This window comes from Peromyscus leucopus, chromosome 9, assembly GCF_004664715.2.
Source record: "Peromyscus leucopus breed LL Stock chromosome 9, UCI_PerLeu_2.1, whole genome shotgun sequence".
Lineage (NCBI taxonomy): Eukaryota > Metazoa > Chordata > Mammalia > Rodentia > Cricetidae > Peromyscus > Peromyscus leucopus.
The window spans coordinates 109351343-109371542 of NC_051070.1; the positions used below are offsets into that span (position 1 = coordinate 109351343).

Consider the following 20200-nt stretch of genomic DNA (forward strand, 5'->3'; position numbering starts at 1 on the left):
TAGAGGCATGGAGGCTGGGCCATACCTGGAGGCTCGGCATGTCCTAGCCCCACAGAGAGTAGGAGTCCTGGACCAGGGCTGCCTGGCAAAGGCTAGCCCAGCACCCACTCTGCTGACTGGCCTTGTGTGGCATGTCCTAGGACATCTTCCCCAAGGAGTGTGTTTATACCCACGACCCAGCTGGACTCAACGTGCTGAAGAAGGGCTGTGCTCACTACTGCAACCAGACCATCACAGTGAGCCTGGGCAGGCCTGCACCCCCTGGGGACCCTGGCCACTTCCTCTTTGTCTGGGCTTCCCAAGTTGGGTTGAGGGGGCTCCCCTGGCCAGGCGTTCTTTTTGTTTTTGTTTGGTTTGGAAGGGTTTTTGTTTGATTGATTTTGTGTCCGTGCTAGGAATAGAACCCAAAGTCTTGCATACTAGGCGAGCATTTTGCGGGGGAACTGCACCCAGCCCTGCCCCACATCCTGATGGTTAAGGAGGCGCCACTGGACGGTCCATCCCCCGCTGTGCTCTAGAGATGAGACCAGGAAGCCGAAGCACCCTGTGTGGGAGTTGGCATGGCCTGGGTGTTCACGCATGCTCTGTCTCTTGCAGAAACGTGGTTGCTGCAAAGGATTTTTTGGGCCTGACTGCACACAGTGTCCTGGGGGCTTCTCCAACCCCTGCTATGGCAAAGGCAATGTGAGTCCCCACCCTGCTAGGTATAATGAAGGTTGATACCTTCCCCAGCTGGCGGTGTCAGAACCAGGCCTGCCTCTCTCTTGTTTCAGCTTTCCCACTCTAAGTAATTGATGTTGGACCAAACTGTTTCATTAGAAATTATTACTTTTGGTGAAAAAAAAAAAAAAAGAAAGAAAGAATTACTTTCAGGTGTAGAGAGGCAGCTCAGTGGTTAAGAACACAAGCTACTCTTGCAGAGGACCTGAGTTTGGTTACCAACACCCATGTTAGGTAGCTCACAACCACCTCTAACTCCAGCTCCAGGGGATCCAGCACATCTGGCCTCTGTGGGTCTCTGCATTCAAGTGCATGTATGCGCGCGCGCGCGCGCACACACACACACACACACACACACACACATCTAAAAAGTATTTTCTGAGATAGAGTCTCTCTGTATAGTCCTGACAGTCCTGGAACTCTCTCTGTAGACCAGGCTGGCCTGGAACCCATAGAACCTGCCTCTGCCTCCTGAGTGCTGGGATTAGAAGCATGTGTCACCATGCTAGTTCCTAAACCTTTTCAAAAAGAAGTAATTATTTTGATAGATTATTACATCTGTTTTCCAAAAGATGATCTGCCAGTATTCTTTAGTGTTCTGCTTTGACACTTTGGGATGACAGTGCCACTTTAGTGCCTGCACAGAGAGCACAGGACTTAACGTGTGAGCTCCAGGGCCATGTGCCTCTCAGTAGCTAGCTGGCAGCTTAAGTGGTTTTGGAGGTCACTTCCAGGGTGAGCCCACCAGGGAGGGAGGTTCAGGGAGGAGGATATAAACGTACATTTCCTGTCCTGACCACCCAGTCCCAAATAACTGACTCAGAGGCTGAATATGAATTATAAATGCTTGGCCAATAGCTCAGGCTTATTACTTAACTAGCTCTTATATTTAAGTTAACCCATATTCCTTATTTATGTTTTGCCACATGGCTCATGGCTTGTTACCTCATTTTCTTTCTTATTTTATTTTTTGAAATTTATTTCTATTTTATGTACATTGGTATTTTGCCATGGTGTCAGGTCCCCTGGAATTGGAATTACAGACAGATATGAGCTGTCATGTAGATGCTAGGAATTGAACCCTGGTCCTCTGGACGAGCACTCAGTGTTCTTAACTGCTGAGCCATCTCTCCAGCCCCAATGTTACATCATTTTTTATATGTCCTGCTTGCTCGGTGGCTGCCTGGCATCTCTTGTGACTCCCCTGACTCTGCCCTTCTTCCTCCCATCATTCTCTCTGTGTCAGGCTGTCTTGCCGAATCTCTTCTTGTTCTGCTATCAGCCAATCAGGTTTTTTTTTTTTTTTTTTTTTTTTTTTTTTTTTTTTTTATTAACAATGAGCATAATCGACAGTATTTCCTCCTTTTTGTCTAATTAAAAAGGAAGATTTTAACCTTAACAGTAAAATTATATATAACAAAAACAGTTATGGGGCCTGGAGAGATGGCTCAGGGGTTAAGAGCACTGACTGCTCTTCCAGAGGTCCTGAGTTCAATTCCCAGCAACCACATGGTGGCTCACAACCACTTGTAATGAGATCTGGTGCCCTCTTCTGGCCTGCAGGGACAATGCAGACAGAACACTGTATACATAATAAATAAAATCTTAAAAAAAAAAAACAGTTATTAAGTAAGAATTACAGTAACAATATTCAATCCATTTGTATTTGGCAAAATTAAAGAAAATATTTTATCTTATTTTTGTGAGTCCAAAGTTTTGTATCTGATTTACCTTTTATCATAACTAAGGAAAACTATAACTCTTTAGTCTTCAGCTCCATCAAAGACCCCAGAAGGGTGAAATGTTACCTAACAACAGGGACATCTTGCTGCTTGGACAATCACCCATAGTTCCTTTGTAATGTTGGAGCATCCAACTCTGGCCTACAGGCCTAGTATATCTGACAGATTTGCTGTGAAGCAGGGAATTTTAAAGGACGGTCCTACCTTGTCTTGGCAAAGTTCAGCAGTCACTTTTCTTGTGTCCTGTTGGTCTACTTTGGACAGTAATTGTCAGCAATTGAGGCAAGGGCAGTTTCTTTGCTCATATGACTAGCTTTTACCATAAAGAAAATAAACTCCATACAAATTTTTTTAATGCCCAACATCTTCTCTGAAATAGATTGGTGCTGCCAGGAGCAGATGTGTCTCACTGTCATGAAAAGCCTTAGGTTATTAAACATATTAGATGCCATATTCTGTGTAGGTCTTTGAAGTGTTTAAAGACCATCTATCTAAATATATGTCTATGACCTTGAAAACATACCTAACATGACTATAAGTTCGACTATTTTTAAAAATTTTTAACTTTATTTTATATGCATTGGTGTGAAGGTGTCAGATCCTGGAGAACTGAACTTACAGACAGTTGTGAGCTGCTATGTGGGTGCTGGGAATTGAACCCGGGTCCTCTGGAAGAGCAGCCAGTGCTCTTAATTGTTGAGCCATCTCTCCAGCCCCATATAGTTGACTATTAATCTGTATTTTTAATTATGTATTACATTGTTAAATGAACTGTATAAGCAGAATACCCCAAACAAGGGTAGAAGCATACATATAGTATAACAAAGTTAATTTCAAATTTGCATCAACAAACCAAAATACATACCAATGTAAAATATTTAAGACTAGGGGTTGCTTTTTTAGTTTAGAAATAGAGTCAATAATCTATCCTTTTATCTTATTATTTCTAGATCTCCCCCTTTTCTTTTTACAATGAGATCCCTGAATCTAATCTCCTTTGTTCAGATTTTTTTCCTGATCATTACCAATAACAACTTGTAACCAAACCCCTAAACAATGACAACTATCATAATTTATTGTTGAGAATATAGGCATAGTTCTCTGGACTATTTTCTGTTGGTTGGGGGTAATCTTTGGGGGACCCTGAGAAAATTTAGGATTATGGTCAAGTCTTGACTGGAGTATTCTGTGTGGCTGGATCATCTCAGCCAGCAGCCTTGAAGTTCTTCTGGATGTAGAACTCAGAGGAAACTGCAACAGAGGTGCTCTGAAATGTTGAATCATCTGGGCGGTCTGTTCCCAATGGAGATTTTTTTCAGGGGGGTCTTCCTCGATCAAACCTGATTTTTCTTAACCCAGAATGAATCCAGAGCCTCTCATTTCCTGTGGAGATAAAAGCAGAACCTCTTTTCCAAAGTAACATATCTTTTGACTTAAATTTTGAATGACTTAAATTTTGAAGTCAAGATATTTTTTGAATATATAGGTTGGTTTAATCTAGTAGCTTTCATAATCAAATGTCTCTCAGCAGTTATCATTTGTTCACTAGTGGTCAAAAAATTTAAAGACAAAACAATAACACACAGTATCCAGACTCTCTGTGTATTTCCCATCTTTATGTAACTTCTTTTTAATTACTCTATTCCTTTTTTAAGGACTTTATTTTAAAACTATATTTTTTTAAATTTAAGACTGTATATATTCCTTTTCTTCCCAAGTCTATGCATATTTTTTAAACACACTGTGACCTGTTTAGAGGCTCTTTTTGTCTGAATCTGTCCTTGCTGCTCACCTGTAACCTCTTCTGTCTGCATGAGCCAAAAAACTGCCGTGTAACTTAGACCATGGCATGCTGGTGCTGGCTCCTCGCCCTCGGTTCTCTGAGAGCCTAGTCTCGTGGTGGAGGAGGCAGGGTTACCTCCAGCTCTGGGAGCCACGTTTACCTCCCCAACTCTGGCAAGTTTCTAGGTCCATGCTGCCACTGAGTAGTGTGCCGCTGGCTGCTCAAAAACACCATATAAGCATTTGGCAGTAGGACTTCTTAAAAGAGCCACTAGCAAGTCCGGAAGCCGTCTCTTAAAGGAGCCGCGCCTCTGCTCATCACCAGCAAACAGAGCCCACTGAAGAAGAGACAGCTACCAAGAAATCATGCTTGACTCCATTCTTGTGTGTCTAGAATTCTTTTTTAAGTTCTGTCAGGTTTTATGTGGAAATTTTGACCCCCACGTTGGGCTCCATATGTAAATGGACATTTCCTGTCCCAACCGCCCAGTCCCAAGTAACCAGCTTAGAGGCTGAATGTGAATTATAAATGCTCGGCCAATAGCTCAGGTTTATTACCAACTGGCTCTTACATTTAAGTTAATCCACTGTGGTGATATATAATAAACTTGCCTGAGGATCAGAGGACAGAGTCAGCCACTAGATTAGACAGAGGTCAGGCCATGGTGGCACACACCTTTAATCTTATCACCTGGGAGGCAGAGATCCGTCTGGATCTCTGAGTTCAAGGCCATACTGGGCTACATGAGATTGATCCAGTTTAGGAGGAAACAAAGCTAGGCAGTGGTGGCACACACCTTTAATCCCAGCACTTGAGATTTCATGCCTTTGCTTTGGGAACACACATGCTCTTAATCCCAGGAAGTGATATGGCAGGGCAGAGAAAGGTACTTAAGGTGTGAGGAGACAGGAACTCGCTCTCTTTAGACTGAGTCACTCTAAAGCAAGCAGAATTTAAGCAGGATACATTGGAGACTTTCTGATAGTGGCTGCTGCTCTGCTTCTCTGGTCTTTCAGCTTCACCCTGATATCGGGCTCTGGGTTGTTTTTTTTTTATTATTATTATTAAAAGACCATCTAAGATTCGAACAACAACCCATATTTCTTATGTACGCTTTGCCACGTGACTTAAGGCTTATTACCTCATTTTCCACACCTCCTGCTCCCCTGACTCGGCCCTCCCTCCTCCCATCCTTCTCTCTGTGTCAGGCCGTCTCACCCAATCTCATCTTGCTCTGCTATCAGCCAATCAGTTTTTATTAACAATGAGCGTAATCCCCAGCAGGAGGGGATGTGGTGACCACGTCCATGACTGACCTTTGTGCCTGCCATCTTCCAGTGCAGCGATGGCGTCCAGGGCAACGGGGCCTGCCTCTGCTTCCCGGACTACAAGGGTATCGCCTGCCATATCTGCTCCAACCCAAACAAGCATGGCGAGCGGTGCCAGGAAGGTGAGTGGTGGTGGCCTGGGCCACTCCCAGAGAGAGAGAAGCTCTTGATGCAGAAACTATGACGAGGGCCTCCGGAGAAGGAACAGGGCCCTAAGAGGAATGGTGGCCACAGGGAGCAGAACAATAACAGGTGTTTTTCACCAGAAGAAAACTGTGCTTCAATCTAAAGCAAGCAAGATTTAAGTAAGACACATTGGAGACTTTCTGATAGTGGGATTAGAGACAGAGCAGCTAGCATGATGTGACTGAAAATTCAAAGCTAAGCATGGTGGTGCACGCCTTTAATTCCAGTACTCAGGAGGCAGAGGCAGGTAGATCTGTGAGTTCAAGCCTGGTCTACAGAGTGAGTTCTAGGACAGCCAAAGCTACATAGAGAAACACTGTCTCAAAAAAATAAAAATAAACAATGAGGCAGTAAACTATGAGGCAGGCCATTTATTTATCTGCTCTTTGAGTTTGAATGATCTATGATTTAGGGACCCTAATATAGAGTCAGATAACATAAATTCAAGTATATCATAGCCACTCCATTCCCAGCCCCGTACTTTGCAACCCAGTCTTGGCTTCCAACAAGCCCTATTGCTGCCCAGTTTCTCTGTTCTCATTTCCCCCCATAGACTGTGGCTGTGTCCATGGTCTGTGTGACAACCGTCCTGGCAGTGGAGGAGTGTGCCAGAGCGGCACTTGTGCCCCTGGCTTCCGAGGGCGTTTCTGCAATGAGTCCACGGGAAGCTGCACATCCAGAGGGTTGGCCCAGCTCTGCCACCAACATGCTCGCTGCGTTAGTCAGGAGGGGGAGGCCAGGTGAGGACTCTGGCTTCCTTTGCGTCCTGCCGTAACTACATGTTGCTTTGCTCATTCTCCAGCCTCTTAGCCAGGCTCACAGGGGCCTCTTTCCCTCCTCTAGGTGTGTCTGCCTTGATGGTTTTGAAGGTGATGGTTTCTCCTGCACACACAGCAATCCCTGCTCACACCCAGACCGAGGCGGCTGCTCAGAGAATGTTAGTTCCTCTCTCCCCAGACACAGGATGGGACTCCTTGGCCTCCACCCATGGCTCTGTAGCCCGGAGTCACTTATCCCTGACCCACACAGGCCGAATGTGTCCCTGGAGACCTGGGCACCCACCGCTGCATTTGCCACAAAGGCTGGAGTGGGGATGGCCGCATCTGTGTGGCCATTGATGAATGTGGGCTGGACACTCGAGGTGGCTGTCACGCAGATGCTCTCTGCAGCTACGTGGGCCCTGGACAGGTAAGGAGCGGAAGGATAGCTGGGGACTTGCCTCCACCCAGTCTAACTTCAGGAACATCCACTCTAAGCTCAGAGTCTGGACCCACAGATGCAGATGAAGTCAGGCACCCTGGTACTCATGTGCTCCCTGGGTCCCTATGTGTAACTGAGCCCCTGTTACAGGGCAAGCTCTCTCCGAGACTAGGGGAGTGTGATACTAAACAGGTAAGAGAAAACCCTGCCTCTAGAGATCCCAAATCTGTAGGTTCACAGTAATCTATCTCTGGAATGTCACAGTCTCCTCTCAAATACTTGTAGGATGTTAAAGCATTTTGAGGTTCATGAACCTGAGTTCTGACAAGTGGTCTAAGAATATCTAACATGGACCAGGCATGGTGGCACATGCCTTTAATCCCAGTATTCAGGGAACAGAGGGAGACAGACCTCTATGAGTTTGAGGCCAGCTTGGTATGCATAGTGAATTCCAGAACAGTTAGAGATACAGAATAGACCCTGTTTCAAAACAAAAGAACATCTAAGGTGTGGCTGAAGAGATGGCTCTGTGGTTAAGAGCACTTGGCGCTCTTGCAGAGGATCTGGCTTAGGTTCTAATATCCACGTGGCAGCTCACAACTGTGTAACTCCAGTTCCAGAGGATCCGAAGCCTTCATCTGGCCTCTGAAGGCATTGCATGCATGCAGTGCACAGACATAATGCAGGCAGAACCCCATACATAAAAATTAAGCATAAGTAAGTCAGGGCTGGAGAGATGGCTCAATGGTTAAGAGTTCTGGCTGCTCTTACTAAGAACCTAGGTTTGGTTCCCAGCACCCACATGGCAGCTCACAATTATTGGTGAAATTATTAAGGCCACTCCACGTAGTTAAAAGGGAGGTTTATTTTGTGGGGTAACTTACAAGTAAATGGATAGTTTACAGAGTCTGGGAAAGGCGTAGTACAGTCCATTGGTGTTTTCTGGAGAACTCTGCTTGGTCTATCTCCAGCGTCCAGGGTCCAGGAACCAAGAGAGGCTGCACATCCAGATTTCAGGTCTTCAGGGTCCTCTCGGCCCCGCCTTGTAGGCGTGACAGTTACTGAAGTCTCAATGGGGGTTGGAACTTCCAGATCAAAGCTGGAATGGCTACCCACTACACACAATGGTCTGTAACTCTAGTCTCTGGGAATCCAGAGTCCTTTTCAGGCCTCCACAGGAGTTTTAGAAGTAAGAATCTGTAAGATTGAGGGGTTACATAATTTATGATGGTCAGGAATGCACATGGTATACACACACATGTAGGCAAAACACCCATACACATAAAATAATTTTGTATACATACATATTTTAGAAGAATACCTATGATACCAATAGGAGGCTAGATTGACTGGTTCAGAGTCACCCTCTTCCCGGTCCTGTCCTCTCAATTCTGTGATGGCCTCTGGGCCAGCAGTCTGTGGAGTGTTGTCAATAAATCAGACTGAAATCTGAATCCCATCCAGGAGCTGGGGAGCACTCAGGAGGCAGAAGCAGGGATCTCACATTCACGACCAGCCTGGGCTGTGTAACAAGAGCCTGTGAAAGGAAAGAGAGAGAGAAAACTCAGAACTGAGGCTTTGAAATCTTAGGTGTAGATGCCCCCCAACAACTGAGATGGGGTGAGGGTCCCACTGGTGCTGACTTGCAGGATAGACCAGCACAAAGGCATGTCCATTAGGGGAGAGACTATAACAGTTGACTGGATGACCGAGAAGGAGGTGGGATTCCGGTGCCCTTCCTGGGGCTGGCCTTGGCCAACCCCTGCCCATTTGCCATAAGACACTGACCTCAAGCCAAAGGCCTTGACAGGGTTCTGAGTACAGGGTGGTGCTGAGTTTCCACAGAAGCTTCCAGTCAGGGCCATCTCTTGATCAGCCTTACCCTGAGAGCTAGTTTCCCCTTGGGGCTCCAGAGCACAGATCTCCAAGGGCAAGATCGTAAGAGCTCATCTGAGGTCTGGGCAGATCTCCTGGGGAGCCGAGGAAGAGATGGGGGAAGTCAAACTCTGTTCCCTTGCCTCTCCAGAGTCGATGCACATGTAAGCTGGGCTTCGCTGGAGACGGCTACCAGTGCAGCCCCATTGACCCCTGTCGGGTAGGCAATGGTGGCTGCCATGGCCTGGTAAGAGGGCACAAAGGCTTCGAGCCCCTGGGGAGGCTCTCGGGGGAGGGCCTGCTGCAGCTGGGCATGTCTGTCCTTACTTAGCACTTGCATCTTTCCAAATCCCAAACCACATCATCACTCCTTCACTCTACAACAGGATAAAGCCCTTGTGCTGGTGTATTAAGGCCATAGCGCCTCCAGGAGCCTCCCAGCCTGCCCGGTCCCTCTCACTGCCCCACCCCTCTCCGTGCCTTGTTCCTCTGGCCCTGGCAAGCTCCTTGCTGTGTCTTGACTTCCCTCTGCCCTCCTACCCTACGGCATCTCTACCTTTCCCAGACACTCCTCAGGCCTTGCCCCTCCCGCTTCCAAAAGCCAGGCCCCTGCAGGCCAGGGTTACCTTTGTTGCTCTGTAGGGCTGGCTCCCCAAGCCCCTAGTTACGACTGGTGGGATGATCCCCACGCCCAGGGCTCTGTGGTCCTGGGGAGCAGGCCTCCTGCATGGGCTTTGTGAACACAGACAGGATAGCTGGAGAGGAGCATAGAAGGACTCAGGGGCCCCGCACAGGTGAAGTGGGGGGTGTTGATAACAAGAGGAGAAAAAGACGAGAACAGCTGGTACCCAGCTGTTGTTTGGGTGATGAATGGAGGCCCTAACTGTCTGTTCCTTACCCTTACCAGGCTACTTGCCAGGCAGTTGGGGGAGGTCAGCGGGTTTGCACATGCCCCCCTCATTTTGGCGGTGATGGCTTTAGTTGCTATGGAGACATCCTCCAGGTAGGTGGTACACAGGCTTGTTCTCCTCCCTAAGTCTGTGCTGACCTCCGGTGTACCTGTGTGGCAGGGGGCGCTTGGGGACTGGAATTCGTCCTTAGGTCTCTGCCCTCAGCCTTCTTTTCCTGCCCCTTAGGAACTGGAGGCACATGCCCACTTTTCCGCCTTCGCGCAGTGGTTCAAGGTAGGGACGGGGCAGAATGGTAGGGTTGGGCTGGTGTCTGCACGGCCTTCCTGGACACAGGAACACTACCTAGCGCTCGCTCCAAGAGTCACCTTGTCTCCCTGTCCCCACTCGCTGTGTGCAGAATTCAAGTGTCCTTCTCCCTGCTGATAGCAATGTCACAGCCCTGGTACCTTCCGAATCTGCCATCCGGAGGCTGAGCCCCGAGGACCAGGCCTTCTGGCTGCAGCCAAAGATGCTGCCCGAACTGGTCAGGTGGGACAGCTGGGAAGGGCCTGGGTCATGGAGGGGATTCTGGGTGGAGCCATGGACCCTTCCCAGGCAGGGTTGAGAGGATCTGGTCCTTTGTTTACCATGTTTCTACACAAGTGGGGAGAACCCAGGCTTAAGGTTCTTTGTAGGTCACACTAATCTGGTTCAATGCCCCCCTCCCAACCATTCCCCTTAGGGCCCATTTTCTCCAGGGCGCCTTCTCAGAGGAGGAGTTAGCCCAGTTAAGTGGACAACAAGTAGCCACACTGAACCCCACGACACGCTGGCAGATACACAACATCAGTGGGGTAAGAGCTGAACTGTGGAGCAATCAGCCCAGGGCTGGTTCAGAGACTAACACGGGACACATAGTTGTCTCGTTAGAAGCTGTGTGTGCCAGCGCCTGTAACTCTGCCCTCTCTTGTGGGTACTGGTGGGGGTTTATGCACCCACCTGGTGGGGCCTGAGGCTGCAAGCTCGGTGGGATCTCTCACACCATGTGTCAGTGGCCAACTAGAGTGATCTTCTTTCTGCTGCCTTCCAGAAAATCTGGGTGCAGAATGTCAGTGTGGATGTAACCGACCTCCTTGCGACCAATGGCATCCTACACATCATTAGCCAGGTATGGGAGGAGAAGGGAGTGCAGGGAACTTCCTAGGCCAGGAAGGAGGGACTGACAGCCCCTCCTGCTCTATGCCAGGTCTTGTTGCCCCCAAGAGGTGCTGTGCAGACTGGGCCGGGGTTGCTACAGCAACTAGATAGGGTGCCCGCCTTCCACCTCTTTCGGGAGCAGCTAAAGGTAAAGGAGGCTCATTCAAGGGGAGTGAGTTCCTGGGGGGGTGCCGGGGGCTGGCTGGCTCCCCGCATTGGGACTGAGGACTGCCTGCGCATCTTACCTTGCTCCCTGTCTCTATCCCTACCTAGCACCACAAACTAGTGGCCCAAATTGAGGCTGCCAAAGCCTACACCATCTTTGTGCCCACAAACCACTCTCTGGAGACCCAGGGCAACAGCAGTATCTTGGTGAGGTCTCGGGGATGGGCAGGATAAGTGTCCTATGCTAAGACACACGGACATGGTGGGGATGGCATGATACCCAGGGCCCTCGAGAGTCTTGGAAACCCTGAAGTGACTCCTCCTTGGCAGGACATAGACACAGTCCGACATCATGTGATCCTTGGGGAGGCACTCACTGTGGAGGTCCTACGGAAAGGAGGACACCGGAACTCCCTTCTGGGCCCCGCCCACTGGCTGGTCTTCTACAATCACAGTGGCCAGGTTTGAAGGGCAGGGATTAGGAGACCCTTCCCAGGAACTCTGCTCTTGGGACTTGCCTTTGAAACTTCCCCACCAAGGAGACCCCAGCCTCTGCTCCGGGAAGACTTCCCTTCCATCCTTGGAGCGACCCCCAGTCCTAGAATTTGTTCTTATCCTGTTGCCTCTAAGAGTGAGGGTGGTGGTAGTGGGTAGGTAGACTCAACCTGCTCTCCTCCTTCCCAGCCTGAGGTGAACCACATGCCACTGGAGGGGCCCTTTCTGGAGGCTCCTGGCTGCTCCCTCTTTGGCCTGTCTGGGATCTTGACAGTGGGCTCCAGCCGCTGCCTGCACAGCCATGCAGAAGCCCTTCGGGTAAGGAGCTGGGGCCTGGAGGGATGTTTGTTAAAGATCGGCAGCTGTGAGGGCTGGAGAGATGGCTCAGCGGTTAAGAGCACTGGTTGCTCTTCCAGAGGTCCTGAGTTCAATTCCCAGCAACCACATGGTGGCTCACAACCACCTATAACAGGATCTGGTGTCCTCCTCTGGCATCCAGAGCAGTCATACATAAAATATTAAAAATACATATGTATATATGTGTATGTATATACATCATACACATATATCATATATGTATATATGTACACACACACACACACACACACACACACACACACACACACACATATATATATATATATATATATATATATATATATATATATATATATATATATCAGCAGCTACAACTGGACATGGTGACACATGTCTTTAACCCCAGAACTCTAGAGGCTGAGGTAAGCAGATCTCTTCTTGAGCTTGAGGCCAGTCAGGCCTACATAGTGAGACGCTGTTTCAAAAACAACCAAAAACAAACCCCGGAGCAGCAGCTGCCGCTTGGTCTAGGTGGCAGGAAGGAACACTTGGCCGGCCTTGGCCGGGATCAACTGACGCCTTGCCCTTCTTCTCCAGGAGAAATGCATAAACTGTACCCGGAAATTCCGCTGCACTCAAGGCTTCCAGCTGCAGGTGACGCCGGGCTCAGCCCAGCCCTGTACTTACTTCAGTGTCCTCACTAACCCCCAGGTCCAGACCTGCTGGGACCTGGCCCGGGGTGGGCAGCTGCAACTCGCAGTTCAGGCTGAACCCCAGCCGTGGTCTGCTCAGAGGAACTCATTGTCCCCTCGTCAGGCCCATCGGTCCTGGCCTCCCTCTCCCTTCTGTCCTCCTCACACTTGTCAACCTCACTCTGACACCTGTGACACTGTGGTTAACTCCCACGCACGACCCTGTCCCCGCCCAAGCCACCAGCTGACCCTTCCTGTGTGTCTCTGATTCTAGGACACACCTAGAAAGAGCTGTGTCTACAGATCTGGCTTTTCTTTCTCCCGGGGCTGTTCCTACACGTGTGCCAAGAAGATCCAGGTGTGCTCTGAGGTGTCCCCCGCCGAGGCTTTGCCGCTTTGCCCCGGGGAGGAGGGGAGCACGGAATTTCAAGGGCAGAGGTGCTGAGCCTCCAGCAAAGACAGCAAAGCAAGGGTCTTAGGGATGTCCAAAACCGGAGGGCTGCTGTTGGTCCTGTTTCTAACCCCTGGGGAATGGGCATAGGAGAGATACAGGGTCGCGTCCCAGAGCTGCCCCATCAGCCAAACCCGGCGGCGGCGGCAGCGGCAGTAAGGACGCTTCCCTGTCTGTCCTGTGCAATCCATGCAGTTGCAGCTCTCCCTGTTCGAGCCCACCCCCACCAGGGGAGGGCTGAGGAAGGCATCCTCCACATGCCCTGAGGGTTCTGGTCTACCCTCCCTGGGTCTGTGCTCCCGATTTGCTCTGCTCCGTGGCCCTGAGATGTAGCCATCTCTTTCTGGCTAGTGACATCCACCCTGGCCTGTGCTGGGCCTCTCCCCTTCCCCTTCCCATTCCCCTGCCCCTTACAGGTGCCCGACTGCTGCCCAGGCTTCTTCGGCACCCTATGTGAGCCGTGCCCGGGAGGTCTAGGTGGAGTGTGCTCGGGCCACGGGCAGTGCCAAGACAGGTTCCTGGGCAACGGAGAGTGCCGCTGCCAAGAGGGCTTCCATGGGACAGCCTGCGAGATGTGTGAGCTGGGCCGCTATGGACCCAGCTGTTCCGGAGGTGAGTCTGCATAGAGTCGGACGGTGGTCCTTGGGAAGGAGAACAGACTGGGGTCACTATACCACGAAGAGCAGGTTAAAGTAACTCATGTCCTTTATTGTTCCACTTCCAGTATGTGACTGTGACCACGGGCTGTGCCAGGAGGGCCTTCGAGGGAATGGAAGCTGTGTCTGTAATGTGGGTTGGCAGGGTCTCCGCTGTGACCAGAGTAAGTAGGTCCCAGGGGGTTGGGGGCACAGGACAATAGGGGAGCAATTCTGGTCGGAATGACCAGAACCTTCTGCCTCCTCCCAGAAATCATCGATCCTCAGTGTCCCAAGAAGTGCGATCCCAATGCCAAGTGAGTGAGGCCACCCTGTGGTGGGGTGACTGTGGGCAGGACAGGGCAGACGCAGTTAAACGGCTGCCATCCTTCCTAGCTGTGTGCAGGACTCCGCTGGGATCCCCGCCTGTGTCTGTGCCGCGGGATATTCAGGCAATGGCACTTATTGCTCAGGTTGGCCAGATTGGACGCCCCGGGCCCCACTCTGGAATACTTGGGGTGGCTGACCCATCTACCTTCTTCTCACCTTTATCTCCTGCGTGTTTCTCACCTCACCCTAGAGGTGGACCCGTGTGCTGAGGGCCATGGGGGCTGCTCACCCCATGCCAACTGCACCAAGGTGGCTCCCGGGCAGCGGACGTGTACCTGTCAGGATGGCTACACCGGCGACGGGGAGCTGTGCCAGGGTGAGGCGCCCCAAGATAGGCACATGTGAGGGTAGGCCTTTCCAGTCATGTGACTCAGACTGAGAAGGTCTGAGGGCACAAAGGGTATGTGGGGCCCAGAGAGGGAGGAGATGGACACCTGGAGTTGCAGATGGACAGATGAATGGGGGGGGGGTCATAAGGGCTGCTCCTCATCTCAGTGTCTCTTCCCCTAGAAATAAACAGCTGTCTCGTCTACCATGGGGGCTGCCATTTTCACGCTGAATGCATCCCCACAGGCCCCCGGCAGGTCAGTTGGCAGGCTTGACTGGAGCCTCCGTTTAGACGAGGTCTGGGATGGCCTTTTCATTCAGGGTTCCTTGCAGCCACAATGATCAGGGTTTGTGACAGGTCTCCTGCAGCTGCCGGGAAGGCTACATTGGTGATGGCATCCACACTTGCAAGCTTCTGGACCCCTGCTTCCAGGTTAGACCCTCATATCCCAGGTTAGACCCTCACATCCCGGCACGGCACGTTTGTCAAGGGAAGGGGACTGAGGCGAGAAGCAGTTTTCTTTACCCCCAGGATGGCCCCAGGGCCTCACTCACCCCCTAGCTCAAGTCTGGCTCAACAGTAGAAAGACAACTTGGGCAGGGAGCTTGAGGGATCGTCCCTAAGGCTGGTCTTCCCGAGGTGGCGGGACACCACCACAGCCTTCCTCTCCTACTCTCAGAACAATGGAGGCTGCAGTCCTTACGCTGTGTGCAGAAGCACGGGCGATGGGCAGAGGACCTGTACTTGTAACCCAAGCCATACTGTGGGAGACGGTATCACCTGCCATGGACGAGTTGTGCTGGTAATGATTCCCAAGTCTGACCCAGACTTGGTCGTGGCCATGCCCCAACCTGAGCTGCAGTCTTGGCTAAGACCCCCAGATTCAATTCTGAGCCTTGATCATGACCCTGAATCTGACCCCTGATTCTTCCTGGGCTAAAACCTCATCTACCTCACATGAAAATAATCCTGGCCCCAGCTCAGAACCCTCCATGGCTTTCCGTTCATCTCTGCCTTGGCCAGACCTCGGGCTGGGCTGCTGGTGCTGGGACAGGCACCAGCCCCCGGATGGGGGAGGGGCGCCCCAAATCTGAGCTAACCTTCGCTCCCCCAGGAGCTCCTCCGGAACAAGTATGCCTCATTCTTCAGCCTCAACCTCCTGGTGAGTACCAGCTTAGGCCTCTGTGACCTGCTGGGCAAGTTCCAACCGGCTCTGGGACCCCTATGTTCCCATCTGGTTGAGGGGGTTGGCTGGCCTTGGACTCTCAGAACTTCAGTTTTTCCCAGAGGATCCTCAGAAGTTGAAGTTGGTCCCAGGTTGTTCCTCTTCCACTCAAGTTGTGCCCTGCCTCCCCAGGAATACAAGGAGCTCAAGGGGGAGGGGCCTTTCACCGTCTTTGTGCCGAGCACTGATTTAATGAGCAACATGTCCCAGGTACACGGCCCTGGGAGAAGTCTGGAGAGGGGTGGGGGCTCCCGTCACTGCATGGGTGGAGGTGACAATCACTGGCTCCCCCATCATCCTGACTCTGCTAGGATGAGCTGGCTAGGATACGCGCCCATCGCCAGCTTGTGTTTCGCTACCACGTGGTCGGCTGCCGGCAGCTGGGGAGCCAAGAGCTGCTGGAGCAGGGGTACGCCACCGCGCTGTCTGGGCACACGCTGCGCTTCAGTGAGAAGGAGGTGAGATCTCACACTCTCGGTCCTACTGCCTGTCGGGGCTTCCTTCAGGGCTCAGACTTGGCGCCCAGTTCAGCTCCCTTCAAACCTGTCCCTGGGCCCCGACTCCACTCAGCCTGGATCCAAAATGAGAGAGAGACGAGTCTGGCCCAGAGGATAGCCACACTCTGGGCCCTACCCATTAGCACCGGCCTGTCCCAAGCCAGGACTCCCAAGCCAAGCTGACACCGTCACCGGGCTCCCACAATGCCAGACCTAGTGGGTGCCTTATGCAGCTTCTCATGGCGATTCTGCCCTTGACCAACTCACCTTCTACCTCAGTGCAAAGCCCAGGACTGTCTGCCAAAAATCTCTCCTCACCTCAAGCCCTGCCCTGGCCCTGGCACACCCCATAGCTTCAAGCGCCCTACTGATCAACTTTATTCAACCTCAGCTTTGGCCCAATGCACCCGCGTTCCTCCCACAGGGCAGCATTTACCTCAACGACTTTGCTCGGGTGGTAAGCAGTGACTACGAGGCAGTGAACGGTGTCCTGCACTTCATTGACCGCGTGCTGCTGCCGCCAGATGTGCTGCACTCGGAGGCTGATGCTGTCCCCGTCCCTCGGGTATGGCTGGGCAAGAGCCTGGACTGGGTCAGCAGGCCGGGATCCTCTCTCCCTGCCCGACCACATGGTCCATGCGTGCTCTTCCGCAGAGAAATGTCACCACCGCTGCCGAAAGCTTCGGTTACAAGATCTTCAGCCGCCTAGTGACGGTACTGCTCAAACGAATGTGGGTTTGCCAGTGTGTGCGCATGCGCGCAACAGTATGCGTGGATGCTCACCTCTTTCCGGGAATGAATGTGCCTGTGTGAGTTTCCTCGTGCAATGTAAGAGCCTCCCAGTGTGGGTAAACATGAGGAAGTGTGCAGCCAAGGTGTGTGGAAACTTACCCCTGCAAGTGTGCCCATCAACAATAGCTCCCCGACCTACAATTTCAATTTCACATTCAACCATGTTGGCAAGATGGTTCAACCCGTGAGAGTGATTGCTACCATGCCTGGCAACCCGAGTTCGATCCCCGAGACCCACGCAGCAGGAGAGAACCGGCTCCTGTAGGGTCTCCGTGTGAGCAGTGGCGGGCATGCCCCTTCTCCCACGTCCCATACGCACGCACGCGCACGCACGCACGCACGCATGCACGCACGCACCAAAACAAAAGCCAACCAGGTAAAGTATAATAAAAAAAATATTAAATTGAGGTGCTGAAGAGATAGTTCAGAGGTTAAGAGCACTGCTGCTCTTACAGAGGTCCCGAGTTCAATTCCCAGTAACCACAGGGTGGCTCGTAACTATCTATAATGAGATCTGGTGCCCTCTTCTGGTGTGCAGGCATACATGCAGGCAGAACAGTGTATGCATAATAAATCAATAAATCTTTAAAAAAATTAAGTTGAAAAGCCCTAGAAATATCTCACATTTTAAATAACTTTTATTATGCTATATTGTTACAAGTGTTTTTATTGTCTGCCCTCCACCCCAAGACAGGGTTTCTCTGTGTAGCCCTGGCTATCCTAGAACTCACTCTGTAGACCAGGCTGCCCTCAAACTCAGAGATCCACCTGCCTCTGCCTCCGAGTGCTGGGATTAAAGGTGTGAGCTGCACCTCCTGGCTCTTGTTCATCCCTTATTGTACCTAGTTTATAAATGCTTTATCACAGGTATAGGAAGGCGGTGTATGTACAGTTTACATACAAACGGTTCATATGTATGGGCCACTATAATTTAAGGCATCTGCTGTGTTCTTGGGACCTGTTCCCTGCAGAGGGAATGACTGTCTGCCCAGCATGGTTGCAGATAAGCGTGGCCAGTTACCTGGGCTGGGTTTCTCTGGATCTTCTTTCTGGCTTCTGGGGTCCAGCCTCATCTTCAACTGTCACCCCTTCGCTCCAACCCCACAGACGGCTGGTCTTCTGCCCATGCTCCAAGATGCATCCCACCGTCCCTTCACTATGCTGTGGCCCACAGATTCTGCCCTGAGAGCCCTGCCTCCTGAACGGCAGACCTGGCTCTACCATGAGGACCACCGTGACAAACTGGCAGCCATTCTTCGGGGTCACGTGATTCGCAACATTGAGGTGGGTACAGACCCAATCTTCGGCCCCTGTTGCCTGCATGCCCAACTCCAGTCATGTCTCCACTTATGTAGGCCTTGGCATCTGACCTACCTAACCTGGGCCAACTCCGAACCATGCACGGAAATACCATCTCTTTCTCCTGTAGCCGTACCCGGCCTGTGAGTCTGGGGAGAGGGCGCGGTTAAGGAAAACGGGTACAGGGCAGCGAGGGGCTGCAGTGCCCATGACCCCAACATCTTCCCCTTTAGGGTGAGCTCATGGTAGGTGAAGATAACACCCACATTGTGCACCGGCACCTACCCTTTGAAGGCGGCCTGGCTTACGGCATTGACCAGCTGCTGGAGCCGCCCGGCCTCGGTGCCCGCTGTGATCGTTTTGAGACCCAGACACTTCAAATGGTGAGGAAGGCCACAGGCCACAGGTGCATGGCAGGGGTCCAGCCCACCTGTCCTGTCCTGTCCATCCACCTGACCCCACAGTGTTGGCCTCCATCCCCTCCAGAAGACTTGCAGCGTCTGTGGGCTGGAGCCACCCTGTCCTCAGGGCTCACAGGAGCAGGTAAGGGGCTGGAGACTGAGCTGAGGGTTGGGGTGAGGCAGAGCGTCATCAAGCTCAGGCTGGCTGTGGCCTGGCTCCTTTTGACCCAGGGCGGCCCCAAGATCTGCTGGCGTGATTACACCAAGTTCTGGACATCTCCGCTGCACGCCGCGACGGTGCGCAGCGGTGCCTGGCTGCGGCCTGGTTTTTGGAACCACCCCCAACGCCTGGGTCGGGGCTGCCACCGTAACTGCGTCACTGTCACCTGGAAGCCCAGCTGCTGCCCTGGTCACTACGGCATTGACTGCCAAGGTAAGCATGCTGGGGGTGACAGACAGGCTGACCGCCTCCTCCAGCCCCCAAGCTGGCCCAAGACAAAGCTCTGGTCATTGCCCTTAAAGGATTTTGGGGGCTGGAGAGGTGGCTCAGAGGTTAAGAGCACTGACTGCTCTTCCAGAGGTCCTGAGTTCAATTCCCAGCAACCACATGGTGGCTCACAGCCATCTGTAATGAGATCTGGTGCCCTCTTCTGGCCTGCAGGGACACATGTAGACAGAACACTAGCTGTATACATAATAAATAAATAAATCTTAAAAAAAAAAAAAGAAAGGATTTTGGGCGTTGGGGATTTAGCTCAGTGATAGTGCTTGCCTAGCAAGCACAAGACCCCTGGGTTTGAGCCTCAGCTAAAAAAAAAAAAAAAGTGGGTTAGGGGGTTAGGTGTACAGAAGCTTCATAATCTGGTGTGGAGTTCCAGAGGGTCTCAGCGGTGTGAGGCCGTGACTGAACTCGGGTGTGTGGGTTTGCTCACGAGAGCCTCTGGTCCCATTACCCTTCTACACTCTTCCCCAGCTTGTCCCGGTGGCCCCAGAAGCCCCTGCAGTGACCACGGCGCGTGCCAGGATGGTATGAGCGGAAGTGGAGAGTGTCGCTGCCGTCCGGGTTTTGCTGGGTCAGCCTGTGAACTCTGTGCCCCAGGTGCCTTTGGACCCCAGTGCCAAGGTGGGTCATCTCTGCCCTGCCCCACTCTGTCCTGCTCTACTTCCTTGGTCCCGTGTGTCAACTTGCCCTTCCCCCCCAGCTTGCCGCTGTACCCCGCACGGCCGTTGCGATGAAGGCCTTGGGGGCTCTGGCTCCTGCTTCTGCGACGAAGGCTGGACTGGGCCACGCTGTGAAGTAGAGCTGGGTGAGTAGCGCGTCAGCGTGCGCCCCTGCGGCACATGCACGCACGCACGCACGCATGCCAGGACCACGCCCTAGCTGCACACGGGTGGGTGGGAGAGGCAGTGGCTAGGAGGACAGCTACTGACCTGGTCACGTGGGCTGGGGCCTGGGGACAGAGTTGCAGCCTGTGTGTACCCCGCCCTGTGCAACCCAGGCCATGTGCCGTGTGGGCAACAGCTGTGAGTGCAGTCTGGGCTACGAAGGGGATGGCCGTGTGTGCACAGGTAAGCAGGAGGCCGGGATTTG

At 51.9% G+C, this 20200-nt stretch overlaps 1 protein-coding gene across 1 annotated transcript in view; it reads left to right on the forward strand.

The window, feature by feature from the left end:
• The window catches only part of Stab1 (stabilin 1), a 32973-nt gene that overhangs the window by 10271 nt on the left and 2502 nt on the right, over positions 1-20200 (forward strand). The window contains exons 18-56 of the mRNA XM_028891218.2: positions 141-236; positions 598-684; positions 5584-5695; positions 6313-6499; positions 6603-6696; positions 6789-6947; positions 8986-9081; positions 9742-9837; positions 9971-10018; positions 10143-10273; positions 10467-10578; positions 10815-10892; positions 10971-11069; positions 11195-11293; positions 11417-11548; positions 11771-11899; positions 12497-12553; positions 12866-12949; positions 13459-13654; positions 13767-13862; positions 13949-13994; positions 14074-14150; positions 14258-14383; positions 14578-14651; positions 14753-14827; positions 15075-15197; positions 15510-15557; positions 15753-15830; positions 15932-16078; positions 16542-16682; positions 16772-16831; positions 18017-18193; positions 18265-18351; positions 18442-18591; positions 18695-18751; positions 18841-19042; positions 19583-19732; positions 19812-19916; positions 20071-20178. Coding sequence (XP_028747051.1) covers positions 141-236; positions 598-684; positions 5584-5695; positions 6313-6499; positions 6603-6696; positions 6789-6947; positions 8986-9081; positions 9742-9837; positions 9971-10018; positions 10143-10273; positions 10467-10578; positions 10815-10892; positions 10971-11069; positions 11195-11293; positions 11417-11548; positions 11771-11899; positions 12497-12553; positions 12866-12949; positions 13459-13654; positions 13767-13862; positions 13949-13994; positions 14074-14150; positions 14258-14383; positions 14578-14651; positions 14753-14827; positions 15075-15197; positions 15510-15557; positions 15753-15830; positions 15932-16078; positions 16542-16682; positions 16772-16831; positions 18017-18193; positions 18265-18351; positions 18442-18591; positions 18695-18751; positions 18841-19042; positions 19583-19732; positions 19812-19916; positions 20071-20178 — 4219 coding nt within the window. The remainder of the gene's footprint in view (positions 1-140; positions 237-597; positions 685-5583; positions 5696-6312; positions 6500-6602; positions 6697-6788; positions 6948-8985; positions 9082-9741; positions 9838-9970; positions 10019-10142; positions 10274-10466; positions 10579-10814; positions 10893-10970; positions 11070-11194; positions 11294-11416; positions 11549-11770; positions 11900-12496; positions 12554-12865; positions 12950-13458; positions 13655-13766; positions 13863-13948; positions 13995-14073; positions 14151-14257; positions 14384-14577; positions 14652-14752; positions 14828-15074; positions 15198-15509; positions 15558-15752; positions 15831-15931; positions 16079-16541; positions 16683-16771; positions 16832-18016; positions 18194-18264; positions 18352-18441; positions 18592-18694; positions 18752-18840; positions 19043-19582; positions 19733-19811; positions 19917-20070; positions 20179-20200) is intronic.